General features: G+C 36.7%; 1 protein-coding gene across 2 annotated transcripts in view; it reads left to right on the top strand.

Annotated features, from left to right (window-relative positions):
- The window catches only part of IMPG1 (interphotoreceptor matrix proteoglycan 1), a 63,240-nt gene that overhangs the window by 22,250 nt on the left and 15,598 nt on the right, over positions 1–25,392 (top strand). For both annotated transcript variants that reach the window (XM_026845208.1, XM_026845209.1), the window contains exons 7-12: positions 418–564; positions 3,654–3,712; positions 5,493–5,513; positions 6,886–7,139; positions 8,576–8,652; positions 9,119–9,656. In XM_026845208.1, the coding sequence (XP_026701009.1) occupies positions 418–564; positions 3,654–3,712; positions 5,493–5,513; positions 6,886–7,139; positions 8,576–8,652; positions 9,119–9,656 (1,096 nt within the window). The remainder of the gene's footprint in view (positions 1–417; positions 565–3,653; positions 3,713–5,492; positions 5,514–6,885; positions 7,140–8,575; positions 8,653–9,118; positions 9,657–25,392) is intronic.

Genomic DNA, 25,392 nt, shown 5'->3' with positions numbered 1-25,392 from the left:
ATGAAGCAGTAAGAGAGAGTCTGGCAGTCTGCTCTGGTTGTGTTTTCTGAGGGTAGGATACCAACTAGCTGTTAGCACTTCCTTGTCACTTTCCTCAATGTCATACACTTTCCTCCAAAGTGGAGGATATAAGAAGACTTGGTAACACTCTCTGTGCAAGAAATGGCTTGATTCTCTTTGTCACCTTCATTTATGCATATCAAAGGCAGCTCTCAAGTCGCAGTAATAGAAACCTATTTGCAAAGGCAGAAGAATTAACAGATGTGTCTAGGAACCCTCACTTTTTGTAGGATATAGTTCAGAAAGTTATTTGAGGGATGGGCTTAAGAGTGTACCCTTCTACCTATTAAATACTGGAGCGTGGGGAAAAAATCACTTAGTTTTATTTCTCTCTGTTTCTTTCCTCTTCTTTTCCAGGAGTTGGGAACAAATACAGTCCCAGAACTGCCTGTGGAACAAATGGTAGAATTCAGTGTCACTCTCACTGATCAGGAGTACACAGACGAACTTAACGATCCCAACTCCCCACAGTACCGACAACTAGCTGCCAAATTTCAGCTACAGGTAAGGAGACTGAGTGAACCCAAAATGTTGGCTTTGTACCTTGGCTGAGATTCATACTATGAAATTACCTTCACCATGAAATAGAATTAGAAACTACTGCCCTCACTTGGAATAGATCATTCCTCTTGTCTCAGGACCTTCAGTTTTCTATCACACATAGTCAGCTTTTCCCTTCATTTAGGCCATCTGTTCAGCCATCAATCTAACAGGCTAACGTCTTTGTCAGCAGTAGAACCTCAAATAACTGATGAACGGAATAACTTTAGGAATATTATTCAGGCTTAATCAGGAATTCACGGACAATACTTTGTCATAATTTAATTTCTGCAGTGAACCTAATGAGAAATGTAATATAAATGTTAAAGTAATTAGCTACAGTTTTCTGAACTATTCTTCAAAAGATTTCCATTCATTTTGTTGTGCTTTACCATAGTTTCTGTAAGAACTGGAATATCTGTGGTGTTTTCATATATTTAATAATATTAACTGAATGTTGAGCTATCAACTTAATAGATAGCAGTTAATAACTTGAGGTTCCCAAAAGGTTTTCTTAGTAGAATTAACTAAAGCTTCTCATCAGTTTCACAAGCATTCCTTAGTGCAAGCTATTTCACTTTCAAATATGCATAGAGAAATGGAGCAGGATGTGTTGGTAGAGCTGATAAAAAGTGGTTTCTCTGAAGATTTCCAGTATTATCCTCAAACAGAACTGCCTGCAGACTGTGTTTACTACACATATAATGATGTAATTCAGCAATCCCACTTCTAAGCTCTTCCATTAATTGGACAGGGAGAAATGCAAAGTTTCTTCATTGTTATTTTCCATTGTCATCATTTTTTATCTGTCACTTTTAAAAGTCCAAAGCAGTTCTTGACATGCAATGTTGAATTTGTAATTTAGTACCATGACATACACCTGATGTGCTTTCCTCCAAAGATAGGTCATAGAGGAGACAGAGGGCAGTCGTGATACAGGACAGTTTTACAAGTGCACTAGAAGGGTAAGTGAGGAGGTTAGATTCAGAATTAAAACCTTGTCCAGGGACATGAGCTTCTGTACAAATTTCAGAGAAGCCTTTGCAAAGGTGGAGGCTGTGGAATTCCAAGCTCAGTTTCCAATTCATTCCAGGACATGGCAAGACGGAAGACTTACAGCAGACATTACAGTGAAGGTGTTCAGAAGTACATCTGTATACCACAACATACATTGAAAATCACATGAGGAATGGAATGTTGATTCAGCTGCTTACGCTACCAGTAAATTGAGATTCATTTAGCAAAAGTAGAAAACAGAAAGCTACATATGTACATAGAGTCAAAAGAAAGCATCAACTTTGTTTTGATATAAAGAGAATCTTGGTTCTCTTCTTCTTGAAGAGACTGAACAGAGTCCATGCCAACAGTCAGCATGGCTAAAGAGGGATTCACTTACCTGAACATGGGTATCTGGTGTCATTTTAGGTGCCCCACATTATCCAATACATCTGCAAGGGCCTCTCAAATACGAGAGCGCTGTACTCTTTTCAACCAGCGGGTGAACAGATGACCTTAAGGCATCTAAAATGATAGCACTTGCCTAAATTTAGGAAAATTGATTGCATCCTATTGATTTAGGCCCTTAATCTCTTTCAGTGACCATTAGTCACATGAATAACGTTTAAAAAATCTTCCCAGTCTGTTACTTCTGCTTTACTAAGCAGACCAAGCCCAAAATGTTTACCTCAGTTCCTCTCCTACTGTCCTCTTGTGAGAGATGGGTAAGGGGAGTGTAGATAGAAGGCCATTTTCTGCACTGGACATTATCTTCTCTTCTGCTTGCTGCAATGAAAAAGACATCTAGGCTTATACAGTGTGGTTGGTACCTGGTCTTCACAGAATCACACAGAATCATCTAGGTTGGAAAAGACCTTGAAGATCATTCAGTCAAACCATTAATCTTATACTATTAGTCTTGTACTAACATATTGATCTTCTGCTACTTCTTCTTCACTTAACCTACAATAGAGATGCAAAAAAAGCTGCGGGACTGACCACTCATTTCCTACCAGTTCTGACAAACTCCTGTGCATCAATGAATGGGGTTTAAATTTGTGCTGTGTTTGTACAGAATCATATAGCTAAGGAAGAAGAAAGATCACCACATTAGTTCATATACTTTTAAAGTGATATGCTGAATTAAAAGGACCTGATTTCTCAAAAGGTTTTTCCACTTTTCAAGTGCTGAATTCCCTCAACTCTACAGGCTTTGCTTGCAGATGAAAGGCTTAAATGATACGTTGCCTGGTACTTAACAGGACCAGGAAGTGAGTCAGAAAGGAACTGTGGAACTGTGTGTTTAAAAAAAAAAAAGCCTTTCCTCTGACATAGTAGATGTACGTAAAATATTTCATTTCACTTAGCTGTAAAAATGTTGCTATAATTGGAATAGACCAAAAGATCAATCATCTGGATCTCAAAACACTGTTATTCCTTGAGGTGCTGATAAAAATACTTATTATCCTAAAGTCTGAAAAATGTATACAGAATTCACCTTTTCTACTCATTATTCTTCATACTGTCTCCTCTGTTCAAAACCACATAATTATATAATTGTTTACATTAGAATGAAAAATATATGAAGTTACTCTATTCATACAAGAGAGTTAAAACTGTTCAATTTATAAACAATTTGTCAAATAATCTAAATCCATCTGCATTTGGTTAATATTTCTATATAATTAACAATTTACAGTTAAGGTAACATGAATGAAAAAACTATTCATGAACAAAAACTGCTGACAATGAGAAAAAGATTTGATTCATGTTGTTTGACTTGCTCTATTATGAACTCGATTGTCACTAATTTACATAATTACATTACTAAAAAGAGCTGTATTTTGTACTTCATTTCGCCTATTAACAGGTAATACAGGCAGCATATACATATTCTGTTTAAAAGTTGAGCAATGATGATACCACAAAGAGAGGAGTTGAGTCTGTTTCGTAAATTTCTTTCTGAAATATGAAAAATATTGTCTAGGTAGTTAACCTGTGCTTGCTTTTCAGCAGTCGAACTTACACTGAATTAATGATTTTATGCTTTGTCATAGATGCAAAAGATATTTGAGAAACTTCCAGGATTCAAAGAAATCCATGTATTGGGATTTAAGTAAGTAAGAAAATGGGACTCATTTTTCTACTGGCTACTAAGATTCTCCTCTTCCTTCTTTCCTTCCAATATGAATAGACCTATATAGTAGTGGGGTGTATCGCTATAAACAGAAAATAATTTTCTGGGAACGACACAGAGACAATACGGAGAGAAGTACAAACACATCCCAGGGGAGACTATGAGGTTTTGAATTACTATGTAAAAGCAGTTTTGATACCCTGAGGGGTGAAGGAATCAGAAGATCCTTTGAAATATTTGCTAGCAACATTGTATTAAGGACGTTCTTAAATGACAAGGTAAAGAGAGTTAGGAGTGCGATTATTCAAGTGGCTACGTTTTTGTGTGGGGGTCCTGTGCCCTTCATAGATCACAGCGAGGGTGCCTTGGCAAGAGAAGGTTGCAGGAGGATACATGTTCACACGTATAAAACCTTTCCAGTAGGTGACTCCCAGGTGTGTCAAACAATTAAAAACGTTTCATTTTTTAATAAATTTCTGTTCTGTCTTACCATTTCTTTTAGTTTTAGCTTCCTTGCATGTTTACTGCTAATATAAGCTATTGTGTATTTTTTTCAACAATCTATGCAGGAGGGCAGGATCAAAAACTGAGTATTTGATATAGCTCTGCTTCTATATACAAGTGCACATTGTGTAAAGAATCAAGGGAAAACCAAATTATTGGTAGTAAGAAATAATATAAAATTGGAAAGGAATAAATAGCAGGAAAAAAAATAAATAAATTCATGTGGGCTTATGACACAACATCAGGAACATTCAGTCCTTGTAGTAATGTTTAATACACGTTGAAGAACATTCATATTGCAATGAAATTTTAGGCAAGAGTATACTTCTTCCTAGCTTTTGTCTGTGCAAAATTTCTGGGGGAAAAGAGAGAGAAGAGCAAAACAGAGTGAAAATTAATTGTTTACATTTTGATAATGAAAGTAGGAAAACAAAAAGCTGGCTACTGTAGAACAAGCAAAGAAAATCTGTAGTAGCATCTCATCCTTGCAATAACTAATCTCTTTCAGTTGCGTCTCCAGGAGATCTATGATACATTTCTGTTTAGTATCTTGGTCTTAGGAGCTGATATGAAAGTACATGTATCAGTGTGGAAGATCAGGATTGCTCTCCATCATCTAGTAATCTAGTTAGCTCCTCAGAGTTATAGATCAGCAAAGAAGACAGGTGTTGCTGTCCATTCTCCCTTAGCCATCTTGCTACATATATTAGCAGCATTTGCCACAAGGCAATATGGAAGGACAACATTAGAAATATACTAGAGAATTCATCAGGGAGAATAACAGGGCATTATACTACAGAAGGTCAACATAGGCATGTCTTCCAGAGCTAATAAATACGTCAAGTTACCCCTGTGACTAGGATCTGGGTAGGCACCATGTGTGGTAACAGTTGCTACCACTGTCTGCAGGTGTTCATTGACACCATAAAGATAACAGGTTAGCAATGGCAGTGCTCACATTGCACCGTTTGTAGTGGGAAATAGGAAAGCAAATATTTCAAACTATCAAGGTAAAGTAAAACTCCTGTTTCTCCACTCAAAACATGGAGATTCCCATTGTTTGTAAGGGGAAAAGTGAAATAGAGTAGGCTGTCATTTTCACACAGAGATAAAAATTATAGGTGACACATAGAAGATAAAATGGTCAGAAAATGGTTTTGATGTATGACTGATTGATTTACCAATATACATGAATCTTTGTTTTTCTTTCTTTTGCAATCCTTTATCACACCCTTTCTACTATGATGAAATGAAGACAGAAGAAGGAGAAAGATGGGTAATTTGTAATTCATAACTAAGATTAAGCATTTTATAGACTATTATATGTACATAGATAGATACATCAATAAACGTTCTTTATTATGATGTGACAAAGTGAATTGATTTGTGTTCTGCCAAAGTACAAAATCTTTGCTATAAAGCAGCAGGGACAGCTTTTACCTTAATCTGAAAGGTTCATGTAATCAAATTTTGTCAGGATCTCTCTGAAGGGAGGAAAACTGTTTGACCTAAGAAAAGTCACATTCAGATAACTGAAGATATCACTCATAAACTGACAATGAAAAAAAACAATATGAGAAACTTCATATTTGAATTTTCATTTTTGATCTGCTGTTTCATAGCTGTAATTCTCATATCCACATTATCTTCAATAAATATGTAGAATTTGATTTGTTATTTCCATTGTCAGGCCAGATAGAATGGCAGAGACCAGTTACTAGCTTGATAAGCATGGATCTTTTAACTGGCAGTGCAAACAGCTACACAGTCTGTTGTTGTTGTTTTTATTTAAAAGTGCTTCTGGGAAATAATTTTTAGCAGCTCCCAGAACTTCTATTCCACTCGTAGTTTAAAAGGAAGAATTGTCTAATGCTTTTCCTGGATTCTTGCAATGTCATAGAAATGTAAATACATAGCACATACTAGACAAAGTCAAATTCCTCTGTCTCCAGTTATTTGATTTTAGAAAAAGCAACATAGTGATGTACAAATGTTTTGCAATGTACTCATTATTTTTCATTTTAATTAGGTGATTTTAGCATTTATGAAAAATGATGTATTAAAAATGGTGAAAATTTGAGACTTCTGTTAAACAAATACATTTAGGGAGAAAATATACACATTCATTTGGACTTGGAAAACCTATCTGCCATTGTGAAAAGTGATTTCTTGACACATTAACTTTCTTGCTGTTCAGCAAAAAAGCGTAAAAAGTTATCCCATATGTGATAGGATTTTTGCTTATCTGTAGTTTTATGAACTATCTAATCCCTTTTCATATGTTCCTGCATAATTAAACGGTGATTATGGCTTCTAGTAACCTCAGAATGCAATTATTAATGTTTGAACAAATAATCAATGACTTCAAAATATATTACCAGTTCTACAGGTCTTTGAGTAGTCAAATTAAACTGGATCATATTAGGACATTCTTATAATTTTATTCAATGTTGGAATTTGTTTTAAAAATTATGGATAGAATAAAAAAGGTTTGGGTGTAGCAAAAGTAATTTGAGGATGACAGTCTCGTTAGAAAGAAGTATATCTGTATTATTTTTCAGAAGATAATAAGTTATGGTTGCATGCATCAGTCCTCAGCCAGTAACTTATTTTGCTGCACTGGGCATTTTTGCATCTTCCCCTTGCAGATCAAGCAGCACTATAGCACGATATGTGGTAAACTTTGAGAGAGATGGCTCAGAAATCAAAGGTACCCCAGATGACATCTCAACTATTGGATCTAATAAGGTTGAAAACGAAAAAATTCCACTTTTTCCAAAGGAAGAAAGGGAGATACCAGCAACTAAGCTCACAGTAACGGACCTTCAGCAACTGGTTGCTATAGCACTTCACGAAGACCAGTCCCTGCCAGTGGACCTTGGAACTCTTCAGTTTACTGATGGTCAGTAAGCAGACCGGTGCCTCGCACAAGGCTGAAACTTGTCCTTTCAAATTGATTCAATTTCAGTAAGGTCTCCTTTGCTTCTCTAACAGATTGTTTTCATTAGATGTATCCCATTCTCCTAAGTGTTGTATAACATCCAAAGGATGATTTAAGTTAAATTTTATAGCAAAATGTGCCTTTATAATTATACAGCTTAACTTCCAATCATATTGGAGGATCCATTTTTCTTGGTTGCTTGTTTAGAAAAACTGGATATTTTGCACACTAAGACAAATAAGAGGAGGAAAAAGAAAAAAAAATACTATGAATATTAACCATATCATTTTAATTTCACAGTATGGATAGTTGCCTTTCTTTAAAAAGTGAGAGCTTCCTCTAACACAAATTTAGCTTTCTGAAAGCTGAGTCTCAATTGTAAGCAAGCCATCTAACCTCCCAGTGAAGTCAAAGAGACGGAGACCTTAAAGTTTGATGCCAAGCTAAAAATGGTGGTGTGAAACACACTGTAAGAGTGCATTATGTTCTCTGAAACACAGGAGTGTAGATGACAAACCTAGGTGTGAAGGCGTCCAGCAGAAGGTTGAAGAGCAGCATCTTGTCCAGTAAACCAACTAATAAATATCCCCTTCTAGACCATCAATTAAATTTTTCAAAGCTAACACAGCCCTAGTTTTGGGGAGGTGGGTTTGAAATGGGGATAAATAAATTAAAATATTTTTATATGTATATTAATTAAACAATCTTAAAACACATACCCAATTTTAGCTGTAGTGTTTCATTTACACACAGCAGCATTTTCTTGGGAAAAAAAATTAGATTAACTAATACTCTCTTTAAGAATAAAATGTCATATTTTAATGTAGATTAGAAGTCCCAAGAAAAAAAATTCATGCATATAGAACACTTTAATAATAAGTATTTTAATCTTTTTCCCACTAGTTATTTTTAATAACCAGTTTTATTTACATGCAAGTGCATCTAAAGAGCTTCTCTAAGGGCGTGAAGGAAGCAACTGGGCACTAAAGCTAAAAAGCTGAGAGTAACAATAGTATGGACTCTGGGTAAAACTTAAGAGAATTTAGGTTTAATGAACAACACAATATAATGCGTCATTACATCCCATGCGAATTTAACTGAGCAGTTCGTATTTCAGCTGATTTTAAGCATTATCCATGGTTCAGCTCTCTGCACACTTATCCCATTCACACTAAATAGAGTACAAAAAATACACATAAAATTCCTGTTTCCCTCATAATTACCAGTTTCAATGGAAATTTATGCCTCTTTTTCTTCCTAATATGGATTTTTAGAAGTAATTTTTTGATGGATAATAGTTTTAATACTGGCTTTTACTGAATTTATGTGTCTTGATGAGTTTTCAGTGTGCCACTGCTGAAATATTGTGATCTCTATTTTTATTTTTTTTTTTCCAGAATCTATCATACCACCTAGTGATTTTGATAATGATATACAGTCCATGGTCACTATTCCTCTGGCAGGACCTGATTTGGTAAGTTAATACTGGTTGCTGTATTTATTTATTTCTCTGTGAGAGATGAAATAAACCAGTGTTAAGATATACATAAATACACAGAAAAAGGCTCATGCTGAAATACATACCTGCCTTTCATAAATGTTATAAGGATGAATGTTGTGTTGTTATACAGCAAGAGAGATACTGTTTAGAGCATTTACAGGAGAATATCACTGCTTACCTTTTCCAGTTTTAATTACAATGTCTCACCAGTTCAGTAGTAGATCTCAATAAGAGAAGGAGAGCAAGTGAGAGGGATAGTGAAAGTTATCTTTCTTCAACCATTTTTAAAAGTATAGCCAATGTAATTAGTATCACATGCACATGCCAAACATTTTATACATCCCACGACTTCATGGTGAGTTAGCTGTTTGCAAAGTCCTGTGCCTAAAGATTATTTGCCTCTTTGGCAATGAAAGCTGTTTTTTAAAAACTTTTTCAGGAGGACTCCATGAGTGTGGAACTCCCACTAGGTTACCCCAGCCCAGCAACAGTGGACCAAACAGGAGACATCTCGGTCAATGAATTTACAACTGGCATCCCTGTCCTAAGTGGAGAGATTAGTGCCCCTGAAGACTTTAATAATTTTGTTTCATCTGAACCTGTGTTTCCTACTACACCCTCCAGAGAACCATTTCAGGACAAATCGCCTCCACACACAGAAGATATCACTACTGACCACCAAAGTTTCACAGTGCCTTTTAATGCTCTGGGTAGCACTAGCAGTCCTCCAGAACCAGAGGATTCCGATTTGCCTCCTTCCACAGATGATTCTGCTAACAGTGACTTAGTCACCAGTGACTATGAGTCTCCAGTGGAGCAGGATACCACACTGGCATTTTATACCACAAGTAGCTTTACCCCACCTAATCTCCTGCAAGCTGGAGATGCGAATAGTGAAGCTGAGGAGAAGAAAGAACTGATGGATATAACAGAAGCAACTTTCAAGGAAGTTGACCAGGATAGTCCATCTGGACAAGGTAAGACACAAAAGATTTTTCCGTAAGAGAAAGTAGGAGAGATCCAGTTGTTATTACACATACAGTCATGTACAAGTACAGCAAGCATTCCTTTCAGCTGTGAAAGAAATTTTTCTGGACCATCGGAGGTGAAAAATTCACATTTCTGATGCCCACTACGGGAAATGCCTAATGTACTTGACTTCAAGGTTGTCAAAGCAAGAAAAAAACAAATCCCAACCCAACAACAAATGCCTAAGGGTAAGGCATGCTTTTTACAGGGTATTATGGTAAAAATTTAAAAAAGTAGAGCAAAAAGCCATGTGGGAAAGCACCAAAAAAAAGAGGAAATCCCAGGCTAACACAAAAAATTTTGATATTTAAAACATGAAAGTTAAATTACTTTGGGTTCTACAGAGAGATGTGGATAATGGCAGCAAGAGTATCATGAAATAATTTATTCCAAGCAAAGAGTATCATGGTTCAGAAAACTTTACATACTACAGGTTTGATTAATGTGAAAAACTTTTAGATATTTCTGTTTTCCATGTTTGTTTATTCAGATTTATCCATACAGTACAGTTTTTTAGAGGGACCAAGATATATGAGAAAAAAAACATAATAAATAAAAAAACTATATACATACGTATGTCTAGGTGGAGAAAAGTCCGTATAATTTAAGCTTTAAAATGAAAAATACATGATAGACATGTTTCCCACAGTTATTCTGGCTGAATATTCAGATGTGCTTTGTCTCAGATTTTTGACTGCCTAAACAGAAAAGCAGAAGGCACGTAAGAACTTCACAGGAATCAGCAGGATTCTCTGAAGTCCCCATGTAGTCTCTAAGCAACACTAAAAAATCTGCAGAAACAAACAAAAACCAAATTCAGGGCAAAATGCCCACAATATGCATTAGTTTGGACAACCAAACCCAGTGTTTCTTGATCCCCCAAAATGTCATCCTCAAAGCTTGTAAGTTTGCTCTCTGCTGCAGGAAAGTCCCCTGCTCCCTTAGAAGGCTCTGCTCTGTCGCTGTTCCACCAGCTCCCTCCTTGCTCAGTCCTTGGCCGTTCATGTCCCACCATCCACTCCAGAAGCCTCTTGGAGTGAGCATAGTGAACTCTGCTCCCCCTTTCAGGATGTTCTTCCTGACCCAGCAACAGCAAGAAGGCACCTTCATCCCTGCTGCCTGGCCTCATCCTATAAGGCAAACAGGCAATGTTTGCACAGCTGATTAGAAACAGCCCACTGCATGGCGATAACGCCCTTCACAATGGGCCCACACAGCAGAAATATGAGAGGGGGGGGGAATGCACATGTAGAGTACAGCTTACAGTGTTCTTTCTGGATCCAGTAAATAACAATATCGTCATTTTAAAGAACATAAAAGCTTCCACTTGCGAGCATACTCTAACTAGCTCCAGTAAGGGAAGAGCATAGCATATTCCATGACCTGCTGTTGCACCTGGTAATTTATGTACGGAATAAGAACTTCCCATTCTATACTCTTGCCTTCATACACAGAGTTCTGAGTTAGATAAAGGCAAATACTTTAGGATTAGCAGAGTGACTTAAAGACTAGAAAAACACTTCTTACAATAATCGTCAAATGTTCCTGAAAATAAATTTTATGATGAAAAGCGTTAAACACAACTATTTTCAAACACATGCTGTGAAATCTTGTAGTGCTACTGATAAAAGCACAGCATACCTTCAAATAACAGTACAGCATACCTTTAAATAACATTCATTATAACTGTGGAAAAAAGTTACATTTGTGGGGAAAAAAAAAAAAAAAAAAGTCATATGCATTTTTCATTCTATTCACTCATTGGGTTGGGGATTTAATGTCATAAAAACCACATAAAGCCACATATCTATCTTGTGATTTTCTAAATAGCTAAAAAACCTTGTAGCCTAACCGCTCCAAATGACTGAAGAGAAGCAGCAGAGGATAATTGACTCACCAAAAATGCAGAGCAACTTATGCTGAAGGCACTAGTTCCATTCTTTTTCTTCAGATCTAAAATTGTAAATAATTTGTTTATTGCAGTTTATTATAGTTACTGCCTAACTGGTTTTCACTGGATGGGAGGGGGCGTACAGAAGATGGACCCCTCTGGCCCCAAGGTTTGAGCTTGCTTGATTGTTCCCCATTGACAGTGTAGGACCACAGTTCATCCCACTCTCCCACAGGCTCTGATACCTCAGCTCAAAATGGAGATTAGATTCAGTATTTCTAAATGATCCTCAGAGACAATATATTGCATAGTTTAATGAGTTTCAATGTCATCAGGCAAACAGGAGGACCAAGGGAATTTTTAGGATGGATAATACAAATGGAAAGTTCACCACTTGCACAGATTTCTTCAACAGATTTTTCTCATATCATTTGAAATTCGGGAAAAATAATACATAAAGGTTTTTCTTCTTCCTAAAGCTATTATTGCCTGTGCCCACAGAACATGCACTTAAAGAGATGTGGACCTTCTGTAAGTGCAGCTTTGATCCTGTAAGCACGTGGTACTGACCCTTTAAACACTACTTTAAGTAATTGTTTGTTGCACATTTGGGTTGGAACCTCTCAATCTGCAAAACAAAATAAACTGTCCAAAGCTGTAAAAAAATCTTGTTCCTCCTTGTTGAACACAAGTTATGTCCAAAACAAGAATTTAAAAATCCCATCACTATCTCTGAGTAGCAGGAGAAAAATAATTGTTCCCTGTCTAAAACGAAGGAGTGATGTGTTAGCAATGACACAAAGCTGTAGTTATAGTATTTGGTTAAAAACTTACAGTACAAAAAACATACAGAAGAGAGATGTTGAAAAGCTATTTACTAAGCTCTTAAAAGCATAAATAGTATATACTTTTTAAAACTTTTTCTTTTTTAATAGTTTTTTTTTCAGTTCTGGCAGTCCTGTGTACAGCATTCCCTGTATTCTTTTATTTCCATAGATGTTGCATATTTATTAAGAACCAATAGAATTTGATCTGGAAATTCCAGACTTAACAACATTGATGTCTAAGGTCTTATTAAAGTCGACAGTGTTGGTGATATTAATATAGCAAGCAGAATTCCTTAGTAGCAAGTACAGAATATTTCATGCTTTGTGCCTGGCTTCATTTCATAGCTGCATTTCTTAGTAATATTTTTTTAAAAATAAACAAACAAACTTTTAACTGTTGCTGGTGTAAAACAGCAGGAAATACTTAGACAGTACTGTATGAGGTTGGACAGAAGGTTAAAGTCTAAAGAGTTGCCTGTAATTCTACTACATTATTTTCTAGCCACTTCCCCACCATACAGACCAGAAGGTGGAGCAAATTTTCTTCATCACATGTTTAGAACTTTAAATTCACTCTTCTTTACCACGAAGGAAGAGCGGGCTACCAGAAGTAACATAGTGTGAGATTCGTTTAGGTATCCCCATCAACTGTGTGTTTCACAGATGGATTTTATTACACCAGTTATCACATGGGTGTGACTACAGGCTGAACATTACCACAGACTCCTCAACATCGAATCTCCACAACCTATGTCTACTAATTTAATTGTGCCTACCGGAGGTCACTGAGCAAAGTAATAAAAAAAGTTTTTTCACATCTCCCAGAAAGATAATCAAACTCAGCCTCACACACAAAAATATACAGAAAGTTCTGCACAAAGCATCTTGGGAAAGGAGAGTGAAAAACTGGTGAGGGATGAGGACTCAAATTAACAAGAAGTGTCCTTTTAAGACATGCAGGATGGGATTGGGTAGACAGCGGGAAGAATGAACCAGGAGCAGATGTGAAGCTCCTTTTGTATGGTACTGTGCTCATTCTGGACAGTGGTGCTGTCCGTGGGCAGTAAAGAGCAGGCCAGTGAGGGTTAGACAGCTGTGCTGGCCAAACAGTGATGACAGTTAATCCACCCCTCGAAGCAGCTCAGTACTACTAGGAATATGCTAAGCTGTCTTTAAAGTAAGTCTAACCTTTGAATTTCAAATTCTGTTTTGGGATTTCACAATAGAATTAAGAGAAATCTCTGGTATAAATTTCCAGACTTCTTACTGAAAAGTTCTGACTGCTGTAGCACCTTCAAAATCTAGAGTATTTCCATTTTCCACTTACAACCAATGCAAACCCCCTGCTTTCATCTACTATCTGAGATGATACCTCTTCACTGTTCTCTAACATTCCTCCTTCTTCATATTTTTCCCCTCTGGAGTTAATTCATAAATATCTTTTCTGTACGGTTAAATTTCTTCACCCTCTCTGCAGCCTTCCTATGACTTGACTCTAAAACAATATGGCCATTCAGTAAGGAATACACTTGTGAAATGTATTAGACAGGTTGTTGTTTCAAAAACCAATAACATTTCAGCAGTAAAACATATATAAACAAATGTATAAACAGATAAAAGGATTCATTAAGTCGGCAACAATAATAATTATATACTTCCTAAACAGTCAGAAGAATTTTAATTTGTATCTGTTTTAATTGTAGCTACTAACAAATTATACATTCCAGGTAAATGGTTATCCCAAAATTCTGAAGGAATTATTCACCATTATGAAGGAAGCATTATTTCTGGAGAAGTTATTCCAGAAGCACAGGACAAAATAAAGCCAGCAGTAAAACACTTCAGCTATTCAGTTGTAGCACATCTCAGTCTCACCAGCCTGGATCATCCTCAGGCTCTCAAGAAAGACTCTTCAGGGTGGATCACGGAGTTTTTCTGTGAGAAAAAAATACAGGATGAGGACTAGATGGTGGTCACATATCTGTATGTGTAACTGATAAAAGCCTCATTAATTTCTGTAATTCCTCACTTGTTTACACAGCCTTGTTGTGAGTGGTTCCCTTTAGTATCTTCCTCCTGCCCAACAGTTAATTTAGTTGTGCACTCATCACTCACTAATATTTCTAAGCAATCTCTAGAAAAACTCAGTTTTCTGTCTGGGGATTCTTTCTGTCTCTGGTTCATCCCCAGCTGCCTAAGCACCATCTATGTTTAGCATAGCTTTCTATTTGGCATAACCAGCATTGTCATGGAAAAGAAAACCTCACTGCTTCTTGCAAGAACCACTCTGGATGTTCCCAGGATTGGAATTCACCCATTCTTTGTGCCAGGAAAGCTCACCACTTCTTTCACATCAATGGTTATACAGGGTAAGAACTCCTCTGTTTCCTTACATGCTTTTCTGTTTTTCTTGTGTTTTCTTTGACCATAAACTGACAGGATTTTCTCAACATTTTCCCCCATCAGCTTCTGATTCACTTGTCACTTGCTGCCTCAGACATGCGAAGAATGCTTTTCCTGGAGCTGCTGCCTTAGTCTGATGCTTGTGGAAGTGAACAGGTAGGTCTAACTGTGTCATTTTCTCAAGCATTATATACGATATTGATTAGCCTAAAAGTTATCTGTGAGTTGAAGATAAGGCTGAATGCAAAAGCTTCAACAGGTCCATATTATGATACATCAGATTTAAGAAAAAGTTCATAGTATGTTCACTGTTGTGATAAAGTTAGAACTGTATATTCAGGTTCCTACAGGTATCCTGAAGAGTCCTAAACATATTAGAGTAAATGATTAGCATATGGCCAAAATTTAATGATAGCCTGCTGCTCAGCTATCTGCATGCTGGGAAGAGCAGGAACAACCTGAATAGAACAAAAGCGGCATCACATCTTCAAAACATGCTTAAAAATGCTAAAATGAAATTCCTAACCCAAGCAAAAAGGTATGAAAGAAACAGAGTACTATCTATTTTCCCAATTTAACACATCACCTGTTTAAATTATTAAGCTATCCAATCACTTCAGTTTTACTTTAAGGTAAAGCTTTGATTCTTTTAAATATGATTTCTTATTCATACACCCCCAAATATGCAACATAAATGCACGTTAACCAAAATATTTGAAAATTTACTTTATGTGCAATTGGCAATTCCAATGACTCATTGAAATTACTGTGTGAAGTACAGAAAACCATTTCGATTTCTTCTAAGAAAATTTGCAAATCTTATAAGGCGTTTGTATAATGAGGAAATGTAACACCTCGTTCTCCACCTCTATAGATAGCAGGAAGATACACCTCTGTGCTCTGCCACTTGTTCACTCATACTTTTCACTCGTAAGTCTCTCCCCCAGACACAGGCACACATTGCTGTCCCATTGTTTCCACATGTGCACACCTGGACCAGATGCTCATATTCTACACACACACACATGTGGTTTCCCTCTCACAGAGTCATCACTGTATATTGTTAGTCAAATTCAGTGCTCCTGAAGCTAATTCTCATGTACCTCACATGCACCCTTTTAGCCTCTCAAAGCTAACCAACTTTCAGTACCTCATGTTTCAAAATTGCTATGACTTCTATGATTCGCATTTCCCTATTGACTGTCCCATTCCATGTTCGATGCTATTTCACTCCAAACAAATAATTTCCCTCCCTCCAAATTCACCATAATACTGTCGAATTAAAATCACACCAATAGTCAAAACTTAAGCTTTTCACTGGTTGCAGGTAACCCTCCACTATGAGTGAGATGTAACACATATACCACAGGCATTCATATATTTCGGTCTCAGATCCCATCTTGTGTTAAAACAAAACCTTTCTGCCTGTGTGCAGAGACAAGATCTAAAGCTGAAAAATGGGGAAATTCTCTTGCCTGATGCTTAGGAAGACAGGAGCAACCACAAAGACAATAGAGGCTCTGATAAGAGGAGAGGAGGAGTACTTGCTACATGATAACACTGAAAACCTGACAACTCTCCAACCCACCCGCAATTTTTCTTCAGCTTTGTTACTGTGCATGAAGGAGCTCTCCCTTCAAGAGGGACATGCAGCTACTTTGTTCCAGAAAATTAATTCTCTTTAGAGCTAAAGGGCTAAAAACTTCTTTGAGGAAGTTTACAGTCTTCAGACACAACTTCAGTAGTTCTAATCCTCTGATAAAAAAAGGAATATAAAAAGGCAGAAATAAGTTCAGAATTTGAAGAGATGGTATCACAAATAACTTTAATATATTAATACCCTTAATAAAATTATTTTAAAACATGTGACAGATGCAGTAGTAAAATAAGAAAAATATTTTAAAAGAAATAATAAAGATTTTTAGCCAGGGGGTGTAAGATAACCTTTTGCCTGGTCATAAATGAATGAAACTAATGAAGTTTGCATTTCATGTAGTCCAGATAGAACAAATATCAAGTAAAGTGGCACTGCTGAGACTAACATTCCCTGAATAATGCATTTTTCTTGCTCATTAAAAATCCTTGTTCTTACTAGAAATGCTGGCTTCAAGAAATAATGTGTTATGATCAAATGGTACTAAAAATTTTATTTTATAAAATTATTACAGTCCTCTCTTTGGAGGATTCAGTATCCTATCAGCATAGGAAAGTCCATCTGAGCTCAGCTTGGAATTCTTAATAGTTAGTTCCTTGTTAGGGGATAACTCATGCAACCTGCATTAGACTATTATAGGCAAGTTGTAACTTGGGTGCTCTAAATCACATCTCTGGATGGAGTTTCATATCTCTATCTACAGAGGGGGCTTGGCCTTCCAATATTAGTTCTCTTAGCCATACCTGAGATGTCTCACACAGATGGCACTGATGCTAATATCAATTTAAGATGATTGTTCTTCAGGTTGAAAGATGCCATGGTATTTAAAACTAACAAACAAAAATACATTAAAATCTCAAATGAAGGCAAATTTGCAATGATGTTTATACTAAATTTAATGAAGTTTGTGTGGTGGTTGTGTGGTGATTGTGGGAGGAGGGTATTGTCGGCATAGCAAAACCTGCCAGGGGCTGACTGAGAAAAAAATTCCTGAATGGCATCTTCATACTTGAGGATTTCAGCTCTTAAGCAATACCTTTTAATAAAACTTGCCATTGTTTTGATTTATTTTTCTAGAGATCAGAAGGAATGAAGTTGGAAAAATACTGTATCAGTAATACATTTCAGTGCTTTCCCCTAAATGTATATGTAGCCTAGAGCAGTGGCTGAAGACCTGACTAAACTAGTCTTAGATGATTAAGACAAGCCCAAACTTCCATTCTCATCTCTATTAAATATCTTGTTCCCCATTTCAGGATCAGACACTAACAGACACTCTGAAGTGAAACAATAAAAATCAAAATTATGCTGAACAGTTCTTGAAGAACTTCACAATATGCCTACATGGTACTACAAAGCTCTAATAAAGAAAAAAAGTAGCATAGCTTGAGGAGAACACATGCCTGAAAGCATCAGGACAGGCAACTTCACTGATGGTACATGGCAGGGCAGAAGAGAATACACTCAGCATCATCTACAGTTACCAAAAAAAAAAAAAAAATCCTGTAATTCACTTTTCTCCCCTCTTATTTGACGAGTTCTTTTTAAACGGTTGTGGGAAGGTTCGTATTAGCTATACTTAATATTTCTTCCATGTGGAAGGAGGAGGGTAGTTTACATCTTTGTATTATCATGGCTACTCAACAGTTAAAAAAGTTAAATGAAGTCCATGTAACCTTAATCTAAATGTTTTATTTGAGAACAATCCCAAATATTTATTAAAATGACATTTTTTGAGAAACAAGCATATGTCTTGAGACTTCTGCACCCCAGTATTATACAAAGGTCTCAGGGAATTTCAAAGCAAACACACAGCTAAAGGCTGTATGGAACCACTTTACTGTGTAGCTATAGCTGGTTTTAATATTTAAACTGCTCCCTGACATCAGTGCTCTGGCTATTGTGAGCTGCTCAAATTCAGAAACCAGCAGTGATGGATAGATTTAACTTGTCAAGTCAGACTAAGCCATCTGGCCCAAAGTCATTATCAAAAGCACTGAAATTGAAATCTATTCTTACAATGCAACATTGTGAAAAAAACAGTAGGATCTTTACAGTTAAATATCTCCTTCTATCTCTCTCTCTCACAGAGTCACTTTCAAAACTATGAGTTTTGAGAAAAGTTCCATTTCAAAACTATGAGAAAAATCAGCATACCCGCATCCAAGGCACAACAGATTAGAAGAATAAAACAGGTCTCATTCTGTGACTTCCATTCATTACATAATTTTCACTTACAAGTGACTATGTAGTATGACAAAAAAAAAACCACAAACTGTATTCAGTGTTTTTGATTTTTCTTGGCAAGTCTTAAAGTGCTTATCTTATGAAAAGATTTTAAGAGAGTCACAGGTTTTAACTTTCTAATTTCATGTTTGTCTTTTCTGTTTTTAGGTCCTTGGGTCCACACATTACTTGAATTTACACTGTGTGTCTTCTATTCTGTTTTTACCATCTTGCAAACTAATAAACATCCATACCACAAAACTGTCTCATGGTCCCATTACCTAACAAAATTTGCTCATTTTGTTCCTGTCATAGAGTTGAGAAAAATAGAGAAAGTGGGTAGGGATTTGGAGGGTACTTTCAATTCTGAACAACGGGTATTGTAACATGTCAGATTTTGTTTCTAGTCATTCTAAAACAAAATAAATCAAAAATGGTATTTCAGGTTCTCCATTTGGGGTGCTCCAAATTTTTTACAGTGGCATGCAGAATTATTTGCAACATTTAGATGGATGCTTCTTTCTGTTTCCAGGTGTTTGTAAAGCTTTATGTCATTTTCACATGGATTTCATTATTTTAAACTCATTAAATAAATTTTTCAAATTTAATTGTAGAACAGTCAACAAGGGGAATAAGAACTGATAAACCTCCCGAAACTGAGATGTTTCTTATTCAGCTTTCATTCCATTCCTTTGTAGATGTGTGTTCATATTTGCAAATTCACTGCTGCTCAGTTTTGCTTCTCTATTGAAGTCATTGATGTGAATACTAACCAAGTCCAGACTTCTCAGTTTAGCATGGTGTCTTACTTGTTTAAGATATATTTTAATATGATTTTACTACAGTAGCAAGTAGTGCAGAACTTCAATACAAAATAACTTAGGATAAATAATAGTCACAGCAGCCTCTGGCATTTTTAACATGTTTTAATTATAAATGTATTTACTAATTCCTTTACTTCACAGAGTATTCTAATCTCAGTGGAATCATTTCCTTAGCGAGGACTTTAATCAGAAAACTGACTTTTAGAGCCCTTGAGCACTAGTATGGCATTTCCTCTGGCAATCTCTGTAGCAGATGAGGTAAAGGTTCTGTAAATGGTAAAAGTGACTTGTCATGTTATGGAAATAACCTAGCACTGAACTACTGTTCATACAAGATATCTAATGATAAACCTGTCTGTATAGTATTGTTATAAAACACAGGAGTACTGCCTCAACATCCAACTTTATAATCCCTTAATTATGAGTGTGTATACTGTTAATTGCCTGAAGCAATTAATATGGAAATACTGAGTTACCTTCTGCTGCAGTCAGAAGAGTGATGAGGCAAATGGATGTTTCTGCATCTTTTCCAAGTCTTGGAGAGGCAGAACCAACATCATAACCAGGTGCAGTAACTCTTGAAGTCCGTGGAGAGATTGTAGTGTAATGATGGTCCAGACCCAGTTTTAACAGATCATTAACTGCTCACCAGTGTCTTTTCCACAGACACTTCCATTGAATAGTTTCAGCACAAAATGAAATCAAACACTGCTGCTCAGAGCTCTGAGGATGCTTTAAGCACCAGCTATACCTGTATTGTTCAAAATCCGTAGGTGTTTCTGAAATGCTTAATCCTCTAGAACCACTGAAACATCAGAATGCCAAAGACAGTCATTAAAATTTGACAGTCAAGTCTCTCAGTATATGAATTTGACACAGGTCTATAAAGTAAGCTTGCCCAATTAATTGTGCATCTATTATATTTCCAGTTGTTGTATTTAAATGACTACTTCGAAGCTGAAAAAGTCTTAAAAGAATATATATTAATTGTATTTATTGCATTATTTCAAAGCTTTAAAGAAAAATATTCAAAAACCATGTGAAAATCTTTAATGAGAGAACTATTAGCAGATAGCTAATTGAAGCAAATAAAGTCCTTAGTGAGACAGAAAATGACAAGCTGAATTACTATTTTTTGGCCATGCATTGGCCAATGCATGTGAAAATGTTGATCAGAGGAAAAGTTAATTTGTAATAGCACAAGAAACTGATATTTTGAAGGACTCAGAGGTACAGTGACCAAATCATGAAATTGGTGCATATGTGACTCCCTTTTGCTACTGACTGACTTCCTTTAAAGGCCAAGGGAGCTTGCATTTTCCAAGCAGAGATGGATCAATGAAAATATTAACCCTCAGACATTCTATAAAGGGAATTCTTTCTCCATATGGAAGTAAAAGGAGTCAGGGCTTGGCCGCCTTCTTAATGATTTACTCTAAATCTTCATGCATCTTTGAAGAACAAGTGAAGAATTCTTTGCTTTTAAGTTGTTTCTTCAGTCATTGCAGAAGTATATGATACTACCGACATCCAAAAAAAGGAATTTTATGGTAAAGATCCCAAAGTGAGGTGAGGGCCGTGTCATAACTCTGTTTGGGAACAGACATGTCCCAGATCAAGCACCCAGTCTGTTGCCCTGGTTGCATTACCCAGTTAAGCATGAAAGTCTGTGAAACAAGGTTGTCCAGTTGTAACCAAATAGATGCCAGTGTGTGGAACCTGACTAAGGAAGCCCTTTGGAAGGTTTTTTTCATAACGAACATACACAAGATTAATAAACTCTAGTTGCTCAACACACTGAATTCTGCAGTGTTTTAGCTTTTCAGGTCTTTATTTTGCAAATTTTATGCTATCCTCAGAGTTTTCAGAGTGTAAGGTAGAACTGAATTTTTCTGAGAATAATGATAAATAATTACCATTACTAAGTAGTATTTTACTGAGGTTCAAAATACTCCTCTTGTGACATCATGTCAGAATTACATTTATTGGCATCTTTGGTGATATGATGAAGCTGCAAGGTGGGAAAATTTTCAGAATAAACTGAAGGCTTCTTAAGTTACACAGAGCACTACATGGTACTGGGGCTAGAGTAGCAGCTATCAGGTTGATATGTGAAAAATTAGACTGCTCAAAACGTTTCAGTCAGGGTACTAAAGAGGAAAAGTCAGGAGATACAAGAAATTTTAGGACTGGGGATGGTGAGGAGATGGGATTTACTCTCAGTTAAATGAGGTCCACAGAAGTCAGTGGAGGAGTTCTGTTTGTTCCACTGGACATTGGAGGCAGCTTCAGGGGGGTTCATTTACACCGACAGAATGACAGCCATTTGGGCTCTTCTGGCTCGGCCTTACAGTTTAAAAGGCGAACTTAATCAGTAATTATGTGCTGCAAGATACGTGTTGTGACATGTTAGGTTAATGATCCTCTTCCCTTAATTCTCTTAATCCTTGTTTTACTTGTGCCCTAGTTAAAAACGAAAGACCTCAAACACAAATTTGGATCTTTATCAATTTGCTTGTATACAACAGGCCTGCATCCAAGGGTTTTGCGGCATTTTACGCACCAACAAAATACATACATTTGAATCCAGCTACTTGCTGTACCAGTCCATCTAGTATTTATATCACCAGAGCTGCCCATAAGGAGATTACGCATTATGTACCTGCATTATGGACCAATCTCTTAACTGCACACTTTTTCTTTTGTTAGTCATTTTCTTCAGCCAGCATGTATACCAATATGTACGTTTACATTGTAATACAGTAACTTTCATATACAGAACAATATCTGTCAGGGGACTTGGAAAAATTTGTCTGTTGCCAATAGGAAATGTCAGTGCTTATCAAGCTCATGAACGAAATGAAATGCCAGGGCCTCTTAATGTATAACTTTCTGAGCCTTCTTATTAATACAAACCCAGTTGAAAAATTTTTCATGACAATTTGACCTTTCCCGAACAATAATTCTTTATTCATGGTCAGTTAGGAGGGTTTTCCTTATTAAAAAAAAAAAAAAAAGACTAATTAGGTACCCAAAATAAAGTTGTTGAAATGGCAGTTGATTTCTTCTGATAAGTCAAACCTGTGTATTTTACTTCCTCAGCTGGGAATAAATGCCTGCATGCAGAACTCTTTTTACAAAGATTTAATATAGAAATGTGCCTAGGAAATTGCCTCTTAATTTAGTGTTTACAAATCTTTGCCAACAGCAATTTAATTTTAGGTATAAAACTCTCCTCAGTGTAAGATTGTCCTGCCTTGTCCATGTAATACAAAAAAACATCTGGAGAGTTCAGTGAACATCTTTGTGGGAGGGTAAGTGGTGGCTGAGAGTAATTTATTGCTGACAGCATTTTTAATTCCATGCCATTGTTTAATCTTCAGTATGGTTACTCTGGAGTTATATTTCAGTTCTACATCTTGTTTTGTGCTCTCTGTGTGCTCCCTACACCTGAATGATAGCATTGTAGACCATACTTTATGCTGAAATGAAATATGCTGAACTAAGAATGTCTGAATCTTCAGTGTTTGTGTTTTTAGAGATTTCATAAAATAATTGTCTTTTTCTAGCCTTCTGCTGTAAAAATCTCATCTACAAGGCAAAATGGGTGAAGTATCAAAATAATTACTTTATAATGAACCAGTTTAAGTCTATTTTGTGTTCCATTTCAAAATTATATATATATATGCATATAGAATCATAGAATAGTTTGGGTTGGAAGGCACCTTTAAAGGTCATCTAGTCCAACCCCCACCCCCCCGCAACAAGCAGGGACACCTTCCACTAGATCAGGTTGCTCAGAGCCTCGTCCACCATGGCCTTGAGTGTTTCCAGGGATGGGGCTTCTACAGCTTCTCTGGGCAACACGTTCCAGTGTTTCACCACCTCCACAGTAAAGAATTTCTTCCTTACATCTAGTCCGAAAACCAATATGTATTGTGTTTATATATAAATCCAACATTTTAAATGGAAATTCATTCCAAATGTCTAGGCATTCTTTGTTTCATCCATAGTTTTTAACCCCATCAGGTTGATTTTTATCAAAATCTCACATGGACAGGGGAAAAGCTTGTCAAAACCAAGTGCAAGTCATTTTACTGCCACTTTCAACGAGTCACTTGTTTAGGCGTGTCTTGCAGCAGTAACCTGACACATTAGACAAAGTGCAACCAACAGACAGGGTCAGTAACCCCTGGGTTTGGGACTGGTGCTGTGCTCCTGCAAGTGCTCAGGCGAGCCCATTTCCTTACACATTGCAGGGGACTAACACCACATCTGTGGTCAGTCACTGTCCATCTCAGCAGGGGAGACAGCAACTGATAAGAATTGGCAGTTTATGAAAACAGGTGATACGTGCACAGAGATCATCTTGGTATGCCCTCAAGGCCTTTTAAGTTACTTTGCTTGTAATAAGAGGATACTAGAAGACCTTTATCATCTATATATAGTGTATATATATGCACACATACACAGCTATATGCCAAACCTTTAATATTTGTATGGTTATTCTGCTTCACACTTGCTGCAATTTCAAAGCCATTTCAGTACTTCTTTCTCCTGTAATTACCTCTTTTCAAAATATAACATGCCAAACAGATACCATCACGATCCTATGCTCGAGTGTATGTTGTCACGCTGAGAGAATGTTGCTCTGTGGAGTTGCAGGTTCATCCCATCAGTAGATTATCCTGCATTAATGCCTTCAGGCACTAATGCTAAGAAATCTGTTTTGAGTTCCCTTAACTAATAAGTGACTCTCACTCCTTATCAGTGTAACAAGTAACAGCGAGAGCTCTGTAAACAGAGAACATCACCAGGCTTTGTTTTTCTAATCTGTCCATTCTTGATTAGACAAGAAACATGAGGACACACGATAAGAGAAAAGTATCTCAAATTCTCAGTGAAGTATTAGGGCACAAAGCTGTGCTGCAGCACATGGTGTTACATCCTGCATGCACAGCCCCCGTTCCATGCAGCACTTTGGTATTCTCTTTGCCTGCTCTCTAGGACTGTAGTCTGTGTCTTACACTGTCAGCAGTGTCAATTACATACCACAACAAAGAAAAGGAGACTGTACAAATGTGCTAGTTTAAATGGGAATTTGCTGCACCCATTTCATGGTCCTGTTGTGCTTCCAGATCACCAGAGTCTGGCCTTGAGGTAAAGGAGAATGTAGGTCTTGGGTTTTTTCCTGCAACCCGTCCAACCCAGATGCTTTGTATTAGTAGTGTACTTCAGTCTTTTCCAGCATCAGCAGTACTCTAAGCTCGCTTGTTATTTTGTACACTTCAGTCATGAACAGCCACTGGGGATGTGGGAAGGAGGTGGGAGGAGCTCATCATGTGAAAGTTAAGGAAATATTTTATAATCTGGCAGAAAACTTTTCCCCTAAGGGCCCTAGGACTGGGCACTCCTGATCCTCAAGTACCCTGATCTCACTTGCTCAGGTTTTATACTACCACAGTTCTATTGACTTCAGTGAGTTCACTGCTGATAAATATGGGATTAGAATTCAGTCCTAAATATCAAACCCAAAATAGGTGAAATATAGTCTCTTATCAAGTGGGAATTTTTGACATCTAAATCATTCTGGTTTCCAAATATTTTACCAGTTAAGATGATGCACACTGGTGGAAGACATTTTCATGCATGCAGATGAAAGCAACAAAACTGACTATAAAATTCTGCCATGTCCAATATGGGAAAGGGATACTAAATATTGACAGAGATGAGTGATCTTACCTTTTAAAAACAGTCATTAATTTGTGCTTTCACATTGTGCTTTCAGATGGGTTTCTTTGTACCAGAATAACATTTGAACTAGTTACTGATGTAGTGACTGCATAAATAGAAGCGGAT

This window comes from Athene cunicularia (genome assembly GCF_003259725.1).
Source record: "Athene cunicularia isolate RWA chromosome 3 unlocalized genomic scaffold, athCun1 chr3_part1, whole genome shotgun sequence".
Classification (NCBI taxonomy): Eukaryota; Metazoa; Chordata; class Aves; order Strigiformes; family Strigidae; genus Athene; species Athene cunicularia.
Note: the sequence above shows the minus strand (reverse complement) of the source record. Positions and strands in the feature narration are given on the sequence as shown.